We start from the raw sequence: 13,905 nt of genomic DNA on the forward strand, positions 1-13,905 counted from the left end.
CAACATTAGCACGGGAGCAGGCTTTCAGTATCGTGAGACCCGAGGTAGCCTTGCAGGCGTCCGCAGGCCCGACGTCTCTCTCCTATTCTCCCTTTTAGACTGTTGCCTCTTTGTATTCGAGACAAATAGCTTATGTGTTCTTTCAGACCCTTGTATTTAGAAATTCTTAGCAGTTCGTGAGTATTGTGACACCAGTCTTGGGTAGAGGCTTATATTGACTACTCCGTGTTTTATTCAGTTTCTATAATTAAGACTTCCGCTGCTAATTAGTTTTGTTGTTTTATATTGTTGTCATAAATTGTTAAAAAGAATTGTTTATTAATGGAAAAGTAATCAAAATGGCTTGCCTAGCTACTACGAGTAGGCGCCATCACGACCCCCGAGGGTGGGAAATTCGGGTCGTGACACATGTCCTGTCTGATCACCTCTCCCCAATGCTTCTTAGGTCTCCCTCTACCTCTTCTCGTGCCTTCCAAAACCAGCCGCTCACTCCTCCTTACCGGAGCATCTGGGCTTCTCCTCTGTACGTGCCCGAACCATCTGAGCCTCGCTTCCCGCATCTTGTCATCAATGGGAGCCACGCCCACCTTCTCTCGAATAACATCATTCCTAATCTTATCCATCCTAGTGTGCCCGCACATCCACCTCAATATCTTCATTTCTGCTACTTTTATCTTTTAGATCGGTAAGTTCTTAACAGGCCAACACTCAGCCCCATACATCAAGGCCGGTCTAACCACCGTTCTATAAAATTTACCTTTGAGTATCGGTGGAACTCTCTTGTCGCACAGGACTCCAGAAGCTAACCTCCACTTCATTCACCCCCCCAATACAGTGTGTGACATCCTCGTCGATATCCCCATCCCCTGGATAACCAACCCAAGGTACTTGAAACTCTTCTACTTGGGATGACCTATGATTTAAGCCTCACATTTACGCCCGCTTCCCTCGGCTCAGCGCTGAACTTTCACTCCAGGTATTCCGTCTTAGTCCATCTAGCCTTTCATTGACACCGGCTCGTGTCTCATCAATAGGAACGATGTCGTCAGCTAATAACATACACCATGGCACCTCCCCTTGGATATGGTGTGTTAGTGCGTCCATCACCAGGGCAAATAAGAACGGGCTAAACGCAGAACCTTGGTGTAACCCCATAACCACCGGAAAATGCTATGAGTCGCCTCCTACTCTCCTAAACAAAGTCTTAGTTCCATGATACATGTCCTTAATCGCCCTAATGTAGGCAATTGGCACACCTTTTGCCTCCAAGCATCTCCAGAGAACCTCTCTAGGAACCTTGTCATACGCTTTCTCCAGGTCAATAAATTCCATGTGCACATCTTTCTTCCTCTCCCTGTACTGTTCCACCAACCTCCTAATTAGGTGGATAGCTTCCGCAGTGGAACGAGTTGCATGAACCCGAACTGATTATCGAATATAGACACCGTCATCCTCACCCTCACTTCAACCACCCTCTCCCAAACTTTCATGGTATGACTCAGTAATTTGATACCCCTATAGTTGTTACAACTCTGGATATCACCTTTGTTCTTATACAACGGAAGCACCGTACTCCACCTCCACTCATCTTGCATCCTCTTCATCCTAAAGTAACATTAAACATCCCAGTCAGTCACTCGAAGCCTGCTCTTCCCACACACCTCCAAAATTCAACCGAATCTTGTCTGGCCCGGCCGCTCTGCCCCTATTCATCTTACGCATAACTCCCACGACCTCCTCAACCTTGATGCGCCTACAGTACCCAAAGTCACGGTGACTCTCGGAATGCTCCAATTCACCTAGCACAATATCCCGATCCCCTTCTTCATTCAGAAGTTTATGAAAGTAAGCATGCCATCTCCTCTTAATCTAGGCCTCTCCCATCAATACTCTACCGTCCTCATCTTTGATGCACCTCATTTGGTCCAAATCCCTCGCCTTGCCAGCCAGAATAACTTCTTCTCCCCGCCCTTGTACCCTAGATCCTTGTACATACGACCGAAAGCTACAGTCTTAGCCTCCGTGACCGCCAGCTTAGCCTTCTTCCTAGATACCTTATACCTCTCCTTGCACGCTCTCCTCTCCTTCTCACCCGTTCTCCCTACTAACTTCAGGTACGTTGCCTTCTTCGCTTCCATTTTACTTTGAACCACTTCATTCCACCACCAGCCTCCTTTGTGCCCGACAGAGTAGCCCGTCGAGACCCCTAACACTTCTCTCGCAGCCTCCCTTATACAGTCTTAGCGAATAAATATTATTAATAAGACATAATGAAAATAAACATAATGCTCGCGTCCCCAATGCTCCTGTTGGCTCCCATAGCCGGTAATCGCCCCTCGAACTCCTGTGCTTTATCCTTAGTCAAGGCTCCCACCTGATCCTCGGTCGTCCTCGGACAGACCTTTTCTTCCTCTTTAACAAAATATCGACGTCCATCACCAAGAGCCTATGCTACATCGCGAGAATCTCATCCGGGATAACCTTGCAATCCTTGCACAACCCTCTGTCACACCTCCTGAGGAGGAGATAGTGAATCTGAGTCTTCACCACCGCATTTTGAAAAGTAACCAAATGTTCCTCCCTCTTCGAAAAACTAGAGTTCGCAATCACCAACTCACAAGCCTTAGCGAATAAATATTATTAATAAGACATAATGAAAATAAACATAATCTAAAATTACTAAGTTGCTAAAATAAGTACGACTAATAAGTATTGTTATTTACATGACTAAACACTAAAAAAATAAATTATGCATTTTACCTAAACCATGAAAAAACTAAGAAAATAGATATCTAACACTATTGTTATTCCTAATACAATTGCATTGAATGTCTTTTGTCAGTATTAATATTGATTTGATTTTGGTATGAGATTTATTTGAGTTACTAACATTTATGGACTATAAAACTTATTGGAGCATTCAAAAATTATAAGTCCAAACTTGAAATAATATGTTAAAGATAAATTATGAAATCTTTTAAAAAAATATTTATAAACTATAATACAATAATTATTTTATGTATTAAATATATTTAAAACTTCTAGACATGTAATGTCGGGTTGATGTGGTTTTGGTCTGACTTTCTTTAATTAAAACCAAATCAAATCAATTATGGTCGGGTTCTTTTCCCATACTAAACCAAACCATAGTTAAGTTTTTTCTCGGATTATCAATTTGATGCAGTTTGTTGGTTTTCTTTGTACACCCCTAGTCACTACAAGAGTTTTTTTCACCCTTAGGTCAGGAACCTAAGACCTCTGATTTATGGGGGAGAAATACTATCCATCCCTTTATAATACTTAATGGATATTTATTTATTATTTTAAGCATCTGTGTAAAGTCCAAGCACTACCCAATAATAAAAAATGGTCAGAAATAGCAGCTTCGCGTAATGATCCTTTTCTTTGTTTGTCACAATGTGCGATTGAAAGAGTGTCTTTCTATTATTGGATTAATTTATTAGATACATTTCTACATATTTTTAATTTATTTTAATTATGAAAATTACTCCTATACTAATTTGTGTGGTTTTAATCAAATAAGTAAATTTTATTTGAAAAAAAATAAAAAATCATAGTCAAATTTAATCATCACACTCAAATTAAATTCAGCTACTCCCTCCGGTCTATAATAAGTGACCAATTTGCTTTGAGCATGCCCATTAAGAAAATACTAAATTCTATACAAAAATACCTAGTATGACTAAACTACCCTTAATTAAATATTTAATGTGAGGAGTAAGAATTTTTTTTAGGGATATGTACATAAGGGTAATTTTGTAAAAACAATATGGATACTTATTTTGGACCAAAATAAAAAAGCAAATTGATCACTTATTGTAGACCGGAGGGAGTATCTTTTTAGGACATAGGAAACATTATCAGTGGAAATATTATATTATATTATATTATATCCATAAGACTTTAGCAAATCCTATAAAAAGTCTAAACATGTACTTCCTCCGGTCCACAATAAGTGACCAATTTGCTTTGGGCGCACCTAGTAAGGAAATACTAAATTCTAGACGAAAATAGTTAGCTGATTAAACTACCTTTCATTAAATGTTGCACCATAGTTATAGTAGCATTTACTTCTCTTCTCAAATGTAAGGAGTAAATGACTTTTTAGGGATACGTGCATAGGGTAATTTTGGAAAAACAACTTGAATTTTTTCTTGATTATATAAATAGACACTTATTTTGGACCAAAACAAAAAAAGCAAATTGGTCACTTATTGTGGACCGGAGGGAGTAATTGATACTTTTAGAAGACGCACTTAACTAACCCAAGACACGTGGCATAACTCGACTTTGCTTTTCCCAAAACCAAAAGTCTAGGAATTAAGCTCCAAATTAAAGATCTAGATTTTGGTTACTTTTTTCCCCAAAAAAAAAATTTAAAAATATTTTTTGTTCATGTAATTTAATTAGTTTTTGGGTGAAATTTTTTCTTTTACTCGTAAAATTTAACTTTTTTCCAAGTAAAATATATATCTAAACATAAATTTAAATTTCAAACCTATTTTTCAACATAACTTTAAAAAAATTTTGTTTTCAAATTTTAACCAAATCTATGTCCTAATTACGTCTCCGGTCTTAAGTATTGTAAAATACTTGTCGAGAAAAGTCTGGGATGAAGCTAAGAGCCGCCACTAAGAAAAAAATCTTAAAATATATAAATAGCTAAGAGCCGCCACATAATATATGTAACCTGTCAGCGTAATCTACTGAATTAATTTTCTCGATAAGAAAGATCGGACTCGAGCTCCTGTTTGCCCATAGATTTTGGCTCTATTTTTTAAATTTTTTTTCTTGAAAATATTGTTTGTTTACGGAATAGGGTTATGTTTTCAAAAAATTTCAAGTTCCCAAAAGCTGTATGTCCAAACACAATTTTTTTTTTAAAATTTCAATCAAATCTATGTCCAAATGCTATCCGAGCCTCGATTATTCGACATTTGATTTGGTCAGAAAGCCAGTCCTCTCAACTAGTAAAATAGACATCAAGCCACGTCTACATCACCTTCCTTACCAATAAATACCTTGCACTTCACCACTTTACTACTACATCAAAAATGAGGCTTAGAGAATTCACAGCTCTTTCTTCTCTACTATTTTCTCTCCTACTGCTTTCTGCCTCGGCAGAACAATGTGGTTCCCAGGCGGGAGGTGCACTTTGTCCGTCGGGTCTCTGCTGCAGTAAATTTGGTTGGTGTGGTGACACCAATGACTATTGTGCCCCTGGCAATTGCCAGAGCCAATGCCGTGGTGGCCCCACCCCACCCGGTGGTGGTGACCTCGGCAGTATCATCTCAAGTTCCATGTTTGATCAGATGCTTAAGCATCGCAACGATAATGCATGCCAAGGAAAGGGATTCTACAGTTACAATGCCTTTATCAATGCTGCTAGGTCTTTTCCTGGCTTTGGTACCAGTGGCGATACTACTGCCCGTAAAAGAGAAATCGCTGCTTTCTTTGCTCAAACCTCCCATGAAACTACCGGTATGTCTAGTTATGTTGAAATGTATGACTGTCTAATTCAAAAGTTTAATCTATTAGAGAGCATACTTTTGTTTAATTATACTGGTCTATTCTAGTTTCATACAAACACATAGAGATTCTTTTATAATGACTGGCGCTGAGACTTGAATTCAGGATCTCTATCTACTCATATTGGAGTATCCAATTTTGAGATATCACAATGCAATCTTAAATTTCGATGTTTTTTATAAACTGACACGTTCAATAATTGACCATGTAACCCTTGACAGGAGGATGGGCAACAGCACCAGATGGTCCATATGCATGGGGTTATTGCTGGCTTAGAGAACAAGGTAGCCCCGGTGACTACTGTACACCAAGTGGTCAGTGGCCTTGTGCTCCTGGTCGGAAATATTTCGGACGAGGCCCCATCCAAATTTCACAGTAAGCAACTCCCTCTTACCATAATTTTAGCATAGTCATTGCCCTACACTAAAATAGCTAAAATGATTCAGAACTTGCCATCGAAATCATAGCTCATCTTAGTTATTAACTTCACAATTAAATATTTATATATATATATATATATTTAATAAATTTTCTAATAAAAATAAAGGGTCGAACTCATACCTAATAATCTAGCTCTGCACTGGCTAATTACGTGTACTTTTTACATAAATACAGCAACTATAACTACGGACCTTGTGGAAGAGCCATAGGAGTGGACCTCCTAAACAATCCTGATTTAGTGGCCACAGATGCAGTCATCTCATTTAAGTCGGCTCTCTGGTTTTGGATGACTCCTCAATCACCAAAACCTTCTTGCCACGATGTCATCATCGGAAGATGGCAACCATCATCTGCTGACCGAGCAGCCAATCGTGTCCCTGGATTTGGTGTCATCACGAACATCATCAATGGTGGCTTGGAATGTGGTCGTGGCACTGACTCAAGGGTCCAGGATCGCATTGGGTTTTACAGGAGGTATTGCAGTATTCTTGGAGTTAGTCCTGGTGACAATCTTGATTGCGGCAACCAGAGGTCTTTTGGAAATGGACTTTTAGTCGATACTATGTAATTTCATGATCTGTTTTCTCGTATTCCTTTGCAATGCAGGAGCCAGCGCTATGAATAAAGTTAAAGTGTGAATGTGTGATTGTGATCTGATGGGATCGTGACTATTATCGTTTATAATAAACAAAGACTTTGTCCACAATAGATGTGTTAATGAGCATTACAGTATATGGTGTAATTCCGAACCAGATAAATAAATAACTAACCACCCGCGCTATTTCATTATTTAGAAAACCGAGATCTTTATTTGAGTGAATGAAAATCTTCATAACAGATACATAGACATACTACAACAACAACATACCCAATATAATCCCACATAGTGGGGTCTGGGGAGGGTAGTTTGTATGCAGACCTTACCCGTACCTTGTGAAAATAGAGAGGTTTCCAAGAGACCCTTGACTCAAGAAAGCACAAGCACCACATTAATGAAAAGAAAAACAAGAAGGAACAACACCGATAAGCCCTGTAAAAGCGGCATAAATAACAAGAAGAGTAAGATGACCAAAATGCAAGAAACGATAGGTAGTCATAGAAACCTAATACCAAGAGAAAGCGAGAGTACGTACTAATACTGTCGATATGAACAATATATACTACCTAACCTACTACATAGACATACTAATCAGTCAAAAAAAAATTCGAACCTCAAAATTTAAGCATTCCAGCTGCAGCCACCGTCTCTGATTTTGAGTCTTGAATTATGGGGACCAAACTGTATCATCATACTAGGGATAAATGCTATCAACTGCACAAGATATAAATGGAAAATCATTATTAAGGTTGCGCAATTACTTTTAGGTAAACGAAAAGGAACAGAAAAAAGAAAAACAAGAAGGTGGATATATCATGTATGTTATTCCAAAGATAGTAACTTTTCAATTTAGTCTGTATATCATATTCTTTAGTATAGTGCTTACCCAAGCAAGGCCGACGCAGAACAAGTTGAATCCCGGATAATTGAAGGGAGCCCTCTCTGATAAAAATAAGTCTACAGGGAAAGAAAAACACAGTTAATTAATTTGACATCAGACAAACCAACAGAGTCAGCTATGTCAAACCAACAGAGTCAGTGTGCTATTAGTACATGGGCGAAGCCACACTTTGTTTAGGGTGGTCAATTGACCACCCTTTGCCGGAAAATTACATTGCGTATATATGAAAAATATTAAGTTTTAGAGGTACATAACATATATTGAACACCCTTTGTCTGTTTTGTTTTTTACTTATTTCAAGTTTGAACACCCTTGAGTAAATTCCTGGCTTCGCCACTGTATTATTAATACAGCTAATTGCAGCACACAAAATTTAAAGGGGTCAGATATAAACAGATTAATTTCTCTTTATGTCACATAAGCTGCTCCTTGTATGACTTGTTCTAGCTTGTTAAAAGAGAAGGTTTATTTGACAATAATTAAGATACAAAACTTTGATATTTAAACTTTCAACTTACCTGTTAGAGGAGTATATATTAATGGAGAAAGAATATTGCCGAATGAGCTTATGCCTGCAATGCACCCTTGAGCAATTCCCTGTTATGTCAACAGTGACAGATGGCACTCTTTAGAAAATACTGATCCAACACACAAGCGAAAATTAAGGTAAACGAAAAACGACAGCTCAGTGCATAAAGTATTCCGCGTTTACGCATGTTCCGGGAAAGGGCCGCATCCTAAGGCGGTATGACGTAACAGTCTACCCTGATGCAAGCATCAATGGCTGATTCCACGGCTTAAACCCGTGACCTATAGGTCACACAGAGACAACTTTACCGTTGCGCCAAGGCTCCCCTTCTAAGGTAAACGATCATAATAAATGCATTGTTATTAGAAATATTGAAAGTTCACCTGTTCATTTGGCCCAACTTGTTTTGAAACAATGCTTTGTAACTACAATTTATAAACACTTTGTCAGATCTAATAATCGATACAACTTATCATGAGCGTTTAACTTTCTGAAAGTAACAGTGCAAACTCACAGCCGGTCTTGTTAGGAAGGCAATGATAGGCAACAAATTAGCAACATAAGGAACCTGAGACCATGAAATGTGGGAAAATAAAAACATCAATGTCTTGACATTTGAAATGTACTAAACAGAAATCAAACAATGTGTTTGTCTGTTCAGAAGCTCGAGCTTACCCAGACTGCCCATGCAATGCTATCAATTAGCATCTGTAGAGCAATAAAAACTAACTCAATACATTATTATTAGTGCGCGCGCGTTACACAGAGGTAATTGAAATTAGATAAATTCCAAGAAGCACATACATTTATGAATCCAGCAATGAGGGCTAAGGAGAGAACTGCCTCCTCTCCGATAATCGGAGCCAACCGAGGCATCAAGAATAACTGCATCAAAATTTAACAAGAGGTAACACACAATATTTGGAAAATAAGGGTTAATTTGCACTGAACTTTATCCACTATAATAGCAAGTTACAAAACTTTATTTGTCACATTAAAGAATAACAATTTTTTTTTTCCATTATAACGGTAAATCCACTAAGCTTTTCCCACAACGGTAGTGTAGTCACTATTTTTTGTCAATTCAAAGTAACTAAACTCTACCCATATTTATAATAGTAAGTCACTAAATTATCCACTATAACAACAAGACCTATTACTTGTGGTGACTTTAATATTATATTGGATAAAGTTATGTTACTTTTATAGTAGGTAAAGTTCATTTCATTTAATATTACACAAAAATATTTAGTGATCACTTTGGAGTTATATTGAGTAAAGTCCTGTTACTTTAATATGTCAAAAAGTAGTTTTATGACTTTATTGTTATAGCGAATAATAAAATTTAGTGAACATACGTGAAATTAAGTCCAAAAATATGTTAGAGATTTCACAGAGCCCATAATGTTAGTAGAGACATGTGGGACAGGATGTACTAGCGGAGCCAAAATTTTCATTAAGGGGTGTGAAAATATAAAGAAGTAAACACATGAAGAAGTCAAGAAGAGTCATAATAAAAAATATTATTGAGCTACTATCCACAGTGTAAGTTTCTGGAAGGGTGTCAGCTGACATCCCTTGGGATAAGGTGGCTCCACCACTCGATGTACCACTTCTCCGAGCTATAATAGTTGTGTTATGTACTATGTAAAGAAAACTTATATACTTGAAAACGGACCTGGCCAATTGCTGCTCCACTGTAGCCAATAAGCATTAAAACAGCAAAGTTATCTTTGTTGTATTGAAGTCGAGCCTTTAAGAAATACTACAAGATAAACAGTGAAAAAATAAAACTTCAAAAGTTATGAGATCATCATTTTATGTGCAATGACACTTCAGGGAGCTATAGAATGTGTACCAAAAATGGAGTTTGTCCTCCACCTTCCCCAAGACCATTCAAGAAAGCAATGACTGTTGCTAGCGAAAGAGTTACGCTGCCACAAAAATTAAAAGGATGATGATTAGAACTTGTAATTAATATTTGCTTTCACGGGGTTATATTCTAATTTGCTCGAACTCTACAAAAATGTTGCCATACGTTTGATGTCAAATAACGGTAGTCTAATTAATTAGCCATGTATTTGACGTCAAATTATTCAACCAAATGATAATATACAATATCTTACCTGCTCCTGAGCAAGCAAAAAATATCCTTGAGTGGTAGGACTTTCTTAAAGCTTTGTGGTACTATTTTTGATGAGTCATTACTTCCAGATTGAGAGCATTCTGCACTGCTCTCCCCTAATATGGGTTGATTTAGAGCATCATCACTCCGAAAATGGTTGCTTGTCTCCTCTAGAAATGTTTTCATGTATATTGCTGCAACCATTGAAGAAATAGCTGCCACCTTCATTATAGAAAAAAAATACAAACTAAGAAAAACAAATTACGTGTTTATAGAGGCGGAGCAAGGATTTGAAATTCATGAGTTCTGAATTTGTCAAGGGAACTCATAGCTTGTCTTAGTTACTGGTTCGCAATTAAATATTTATATAAATTTAATAAATTTCTCAATACAAATACGATATTTAAGCAAAAGTTACTGGATTCGACCAAACTCACACCTAATAGGCTAGCTCCACCTTTGATTATTTCAAGAAGAATTATTCGGCTATTTTTTTTTTAACTTTAATTTCTCATTTTATCTTTTAACATCATGCCAGAGGATAGGAAACATACAATTGGCACCTAAAAAATCTTTCTTTCTTTAATTTTGTGTCTTATTAAATACCTTATACAAAATGAAAGAAAGAGGATAAATAAAGTTAAAAGAAAAAGCTACTCTATAAATTGCAAAGGCGAGGAAAAAAAAAAAAAAACGGGGGGGGGGGGGGGGGGGGGGGTCTAACGTTAACCGAAGAAAGGATGTGAGCAGTGGAGAGGAAGCGAGCAGCCATTGTACCAGAAAGAGATGCAACTGAGCCTATGCCGGCAACAGCTCCAATTGCAGAAACACGTTTTTCTTCTGATATGCTAGCTGCCTAGAAAATCCTGCATTAGAAAATTAAAAGGAAAAGGAAGAGGGAAGTTGTTGTACTACATTAAATTAGGATTGTGAAAAGTTAATAATAGTAACAAATTACCGCATAAGCAACGGAAAGGCACTCAATTCCATTGTCACTGACCATGCCAGTGAAGGTCTTTATTGCATAGTAAGCATAGAAATAGTTTGTTGACCTTCCAATTGCCAATATTACTGCAAAAATGTTTCGTTAATATGGAGATAGCTTGACTGTTGCTCGAAGGCACCCTTTTTGAGTGAGCCGAAGACAATCATTAATTACCTGATGGAACAATGGCGGCAGCCACCGGGACTGTGAGCAAAGCTTTCCTTCCATATATATCTGATAAATGTCCTAGCAATGGCAACATCAGCATTGATCCCAGTCCTAAGATCTGAAATCAGTAGAATCACTATAGTCAGATAATGCATGCCTAGTGTTTGTCTAAATGACTAAATAAGCGAATAGGTTCTAAACTTGATTTTTACGAAGTATAATTGTGTAAAACGAATGGAGGAGAAAAGATAGAGGTAGTGGTACAGACAGCCTGCTGGAAACCGGAAAGATAAATGGCAAGAGAGCACTCGTCTTGAGCAGGGCAGAGTGCGCCAACGGCGATATCAGTTATAGCAGGAGGGATCACATTCAGCGCAAAATTTGCTAGAAACACTGTCACAAACAGGTGCTTCAAGTCGGCCAATTTATCCATTTGATTGTTCTTGTTGGATTGAGAAGACTAATTGGAGGTGTGAAGAAAGAAAGAAACGAAAGCAGACAACAAGTTCTGCTTTCCTTTGAAAACGAAGAAATTCGAAACCAGTTGCATTATAAATTGGTAGGCCATGCTTTCATAAGTGGTGATAAAAAATGGGGAATGCTACTAGTATCGTAGCACATGCAGCCTGTTACGCGGCGCCTTCCTGAGATTCCTTGGAAGGGCGACGTAAGGCTAGGTAACTGATGTCAGTGCAGTTGTTGTCCGCCAACTGAGGTCCCCTCTGTACGCTAGACGAGATTGTCAGTGCCGTACGGAAAAACCAATGTCAAGAGCAATTGAGAGAACAGAAATGAGAATTCAGAATGAAAGAAAGCTTGATTGCATTAATGAAAGCTATTACAGAAAAGCAACGCGGTGTCGAGGGGGAGAGACACCAGTACAGAAAATTGCTTGCTTGCTAGAAAGTTTTGATTGCTTGATCCCCCCTAATAGTACTTAAAAAAAATAATCCAAAGTTACAAGACTAGACTTGACTAAGCTAGAGAAATATAATGGAAGTACCTGAAATAAAACTACTCTATATTTACAATGAAAATGACTTAGTTTTCTATAAGGCAGCAGCAGGTCCGTTGTCAGCAGCAGTGTCTTTGGCATCACGGTCTGCGCGCGCGGCATTGTCTGCGCGCACGGCGCTGTTGGCTTCTGCCTGCGGCTTGGCGCTGGCGAGGGATATCAGTGGGGTGACAGAGGCACCAGCGCGCTTGTCACTTGGCGCGGCCAAGACCACGGGGCCGTCCGTGGCGCTAGGCATTAGGAGGCTTGCTAGGACGCCACGGGGCGCGCCCAAGGGGTCATGGGGCATGGCTGGAAAGCCGCCCATGACATTCTCCCCCACCTGAGTTGGCGACGTCCTCGGCGCCTTACTTGCAAAATAATCTTCAATGAGGCTCTTGTAGGCTTTGAGGTTTGTTCCCCTCTCCCAAGTATTCTCTTCTGCATCACAGCCCTGCCATTTCACCAAAACTCTTGGTGATCTTTCCTTGAGGCATGAATCACTCTGTCATCAAGGATAGCTTCAACACGCCTTTTCCCGGTTGAATTGGGACCTCGAATACTGGGTATTGTGAGCTGGCTCCTTGAAGGATCCTCCGTGTCTTCCCGAAAAGGTTTCAGGAGACTGANTTTCTGTATTTCAGAATTACTGACCAACGTTGGTCGGTAATTTTGGTCGGTACATTAAGTTTTGACCGTTTGACCAAATACCGACCAACTTTGGTCGGTTTTTAAAAAAAAAATTAAATTCTTTTCTTTGTTTTTATTTCTTAAGATATTATAAGCTATAAAAAAAATATTATTATAAACTATAAAAAAATTATTATTAACTATAAATATTTATTTTATTTAACTATACAATTATTATAAATAATTATAAACTATAAGCATAATCTTTACAAAAAATTATATTAACTAGGTAATTACTTTTAATAGATTATAATAGCATCTATCTAAGTAAATTTTCTAAGTTATATTTAAGTATATGAGTAATTTCACACACACACACACTATATTGTAATTGATGATCGATCTTATACATTACTACGTACGAATAATTAATCAATTGATAAACCAATATAATATTATTCTATTTAGGTTGAGACGTTTTGTTTATTATATATTAATCGATATAGGTCAAAAAGTTTTATTTTATTCATCGATGCATCTAAATAAGTTATAAGTCGATGAATCAATTTACAAGTCTATCAATCCCTAAAAGAACCCGATCTTGTGTTCCTAGCGTTTCGTGTTCTTATATATATACGGCTATCAAAGTAAGTATATATATATATATATATATATATATGTATATATACACACACACACACACACACTTCATTGTAATACTTTAATATAGCTTGTTATAGTATATGTTAGTGTGTGTATATATATAACACATACAAAGTTCGTTCTGCTACTTTAACTACATACATAGCATGTTATAGTATATGTTAGTGTATTCATTATTCGTATTACAAAAGAGTTAACGGATTACATTCATTCATCACTAATAATGCATGACATAGATTAATCGATATAGGTCGAGACGTTTTATTTTTACTATTAATAGATATAGGTCGACCCACAGGGTCGGGTTCTTTTAGGGATTGA

The 13,905-nt window shown here is 37.8% G+C and overlaps 3 protein-coding genes across 4 annotated transcripts; 1 reads left to right on the top strand and 2 right to left on the bottom strand.

Annotated features, from left to right (window-relative positions):
- LOC109211499 (endochitinase B) lies at positions 4,943 to 6,699 on the top strand. Its single transcript, XM_019375063.1, has 3 exons — positions 4,943 to 5,502; positions 5,772 to 5,925; positions 6,166 to 6,699. Exons 1-3 carry the CDS (start codon positions 5,076 to 5,078, stop codon positions 6,557 to 6,559), a joined length of 975 nt encoding a protein of 324 aa, XP_019230608.1. The 5' UTR covers positions 4,943 to 5,075; the 3' UTR covers positions 6,560 to 6,699.
- On the bottom strand, positions 6,572 to 11,194 carry LOC109211579. Of its 2 annotated transcripts, XM_019375224.1 has the most exons (13): positions 11,103 to 11,194; positions 10,878 to 11,010; positions 10,146 to 10,367; positions 9,878 to 9,953; positions 9,698 to 9,784; positions 8,824 to 8,904; positions 8,695 to 8,727; positions 8,534 to 8,587; positions 8,403 to 8,444; positions 8,009 to 8,087; positions 7,476 to 7,546; positions 7,203 to 7,303; positions 6,572 to 7,021 (listed from the first exon to the last, which is right to left on the bottom strand). In XM_019375224.1, exons 3-12 carry the CDS (start codon positions 10,346 to 10,348, stop codon positions 7,211 to 7,213), a joined length of 819 nt encoding a protein of 272 aa, XP_019230769.1. In that variant the 5' UTR covers positions 10,349 to 10,367; positions 10,878 to 11,010; positions 11,103 to 11,194; the 3' UTR covers positions 6,572 to 7,021; positions 7,203 to 7,210. The 2 variants fall into 2 exon arrangements, with proteins under 2 accessions (XP_019230769.1, XP_019230708.1); XM_019375163.1 differs by having other exon boundaries at positions 6,572 to 7,303.
- LOC109233613 (MFS-type drug efflux transporter P55-like) lies at positions 10,727 to 11,730 on the bottom strand. Its single transcript, XM_019399497.1, has 5 exons — positions 11,566 to 11,730; positions 11,304 to 11,415; positions 11,103 to 11,215; positions 10,869 to 11,000; positions 10,727 to 10,750 (listed from the first exon to the last, which is right to left on the bottom strand). Exons 1-5 carry the CDS (start codon positions 11,728 to 11,730, stop codon positions 10,727 to 10,729), a joined length of 546 nt encoding a protein of 181 aa, XP_019255042.1.

Source organism: Nicotiana attenuata, chromosome 1 (assembly GCF_001879085.1).
Source record: "Nicotiana attenuata strain UT chromosome 1, NIATTr2, whole genome shotgun sequence".
In the NCBI taxonomy this organism is placed as follows: Eukaryota; Viridiplantae; Streptophyta; class Magnoliopsida; order Solanales; family Solanaceae; genus Nicotiana; species Nicotiana attenuata.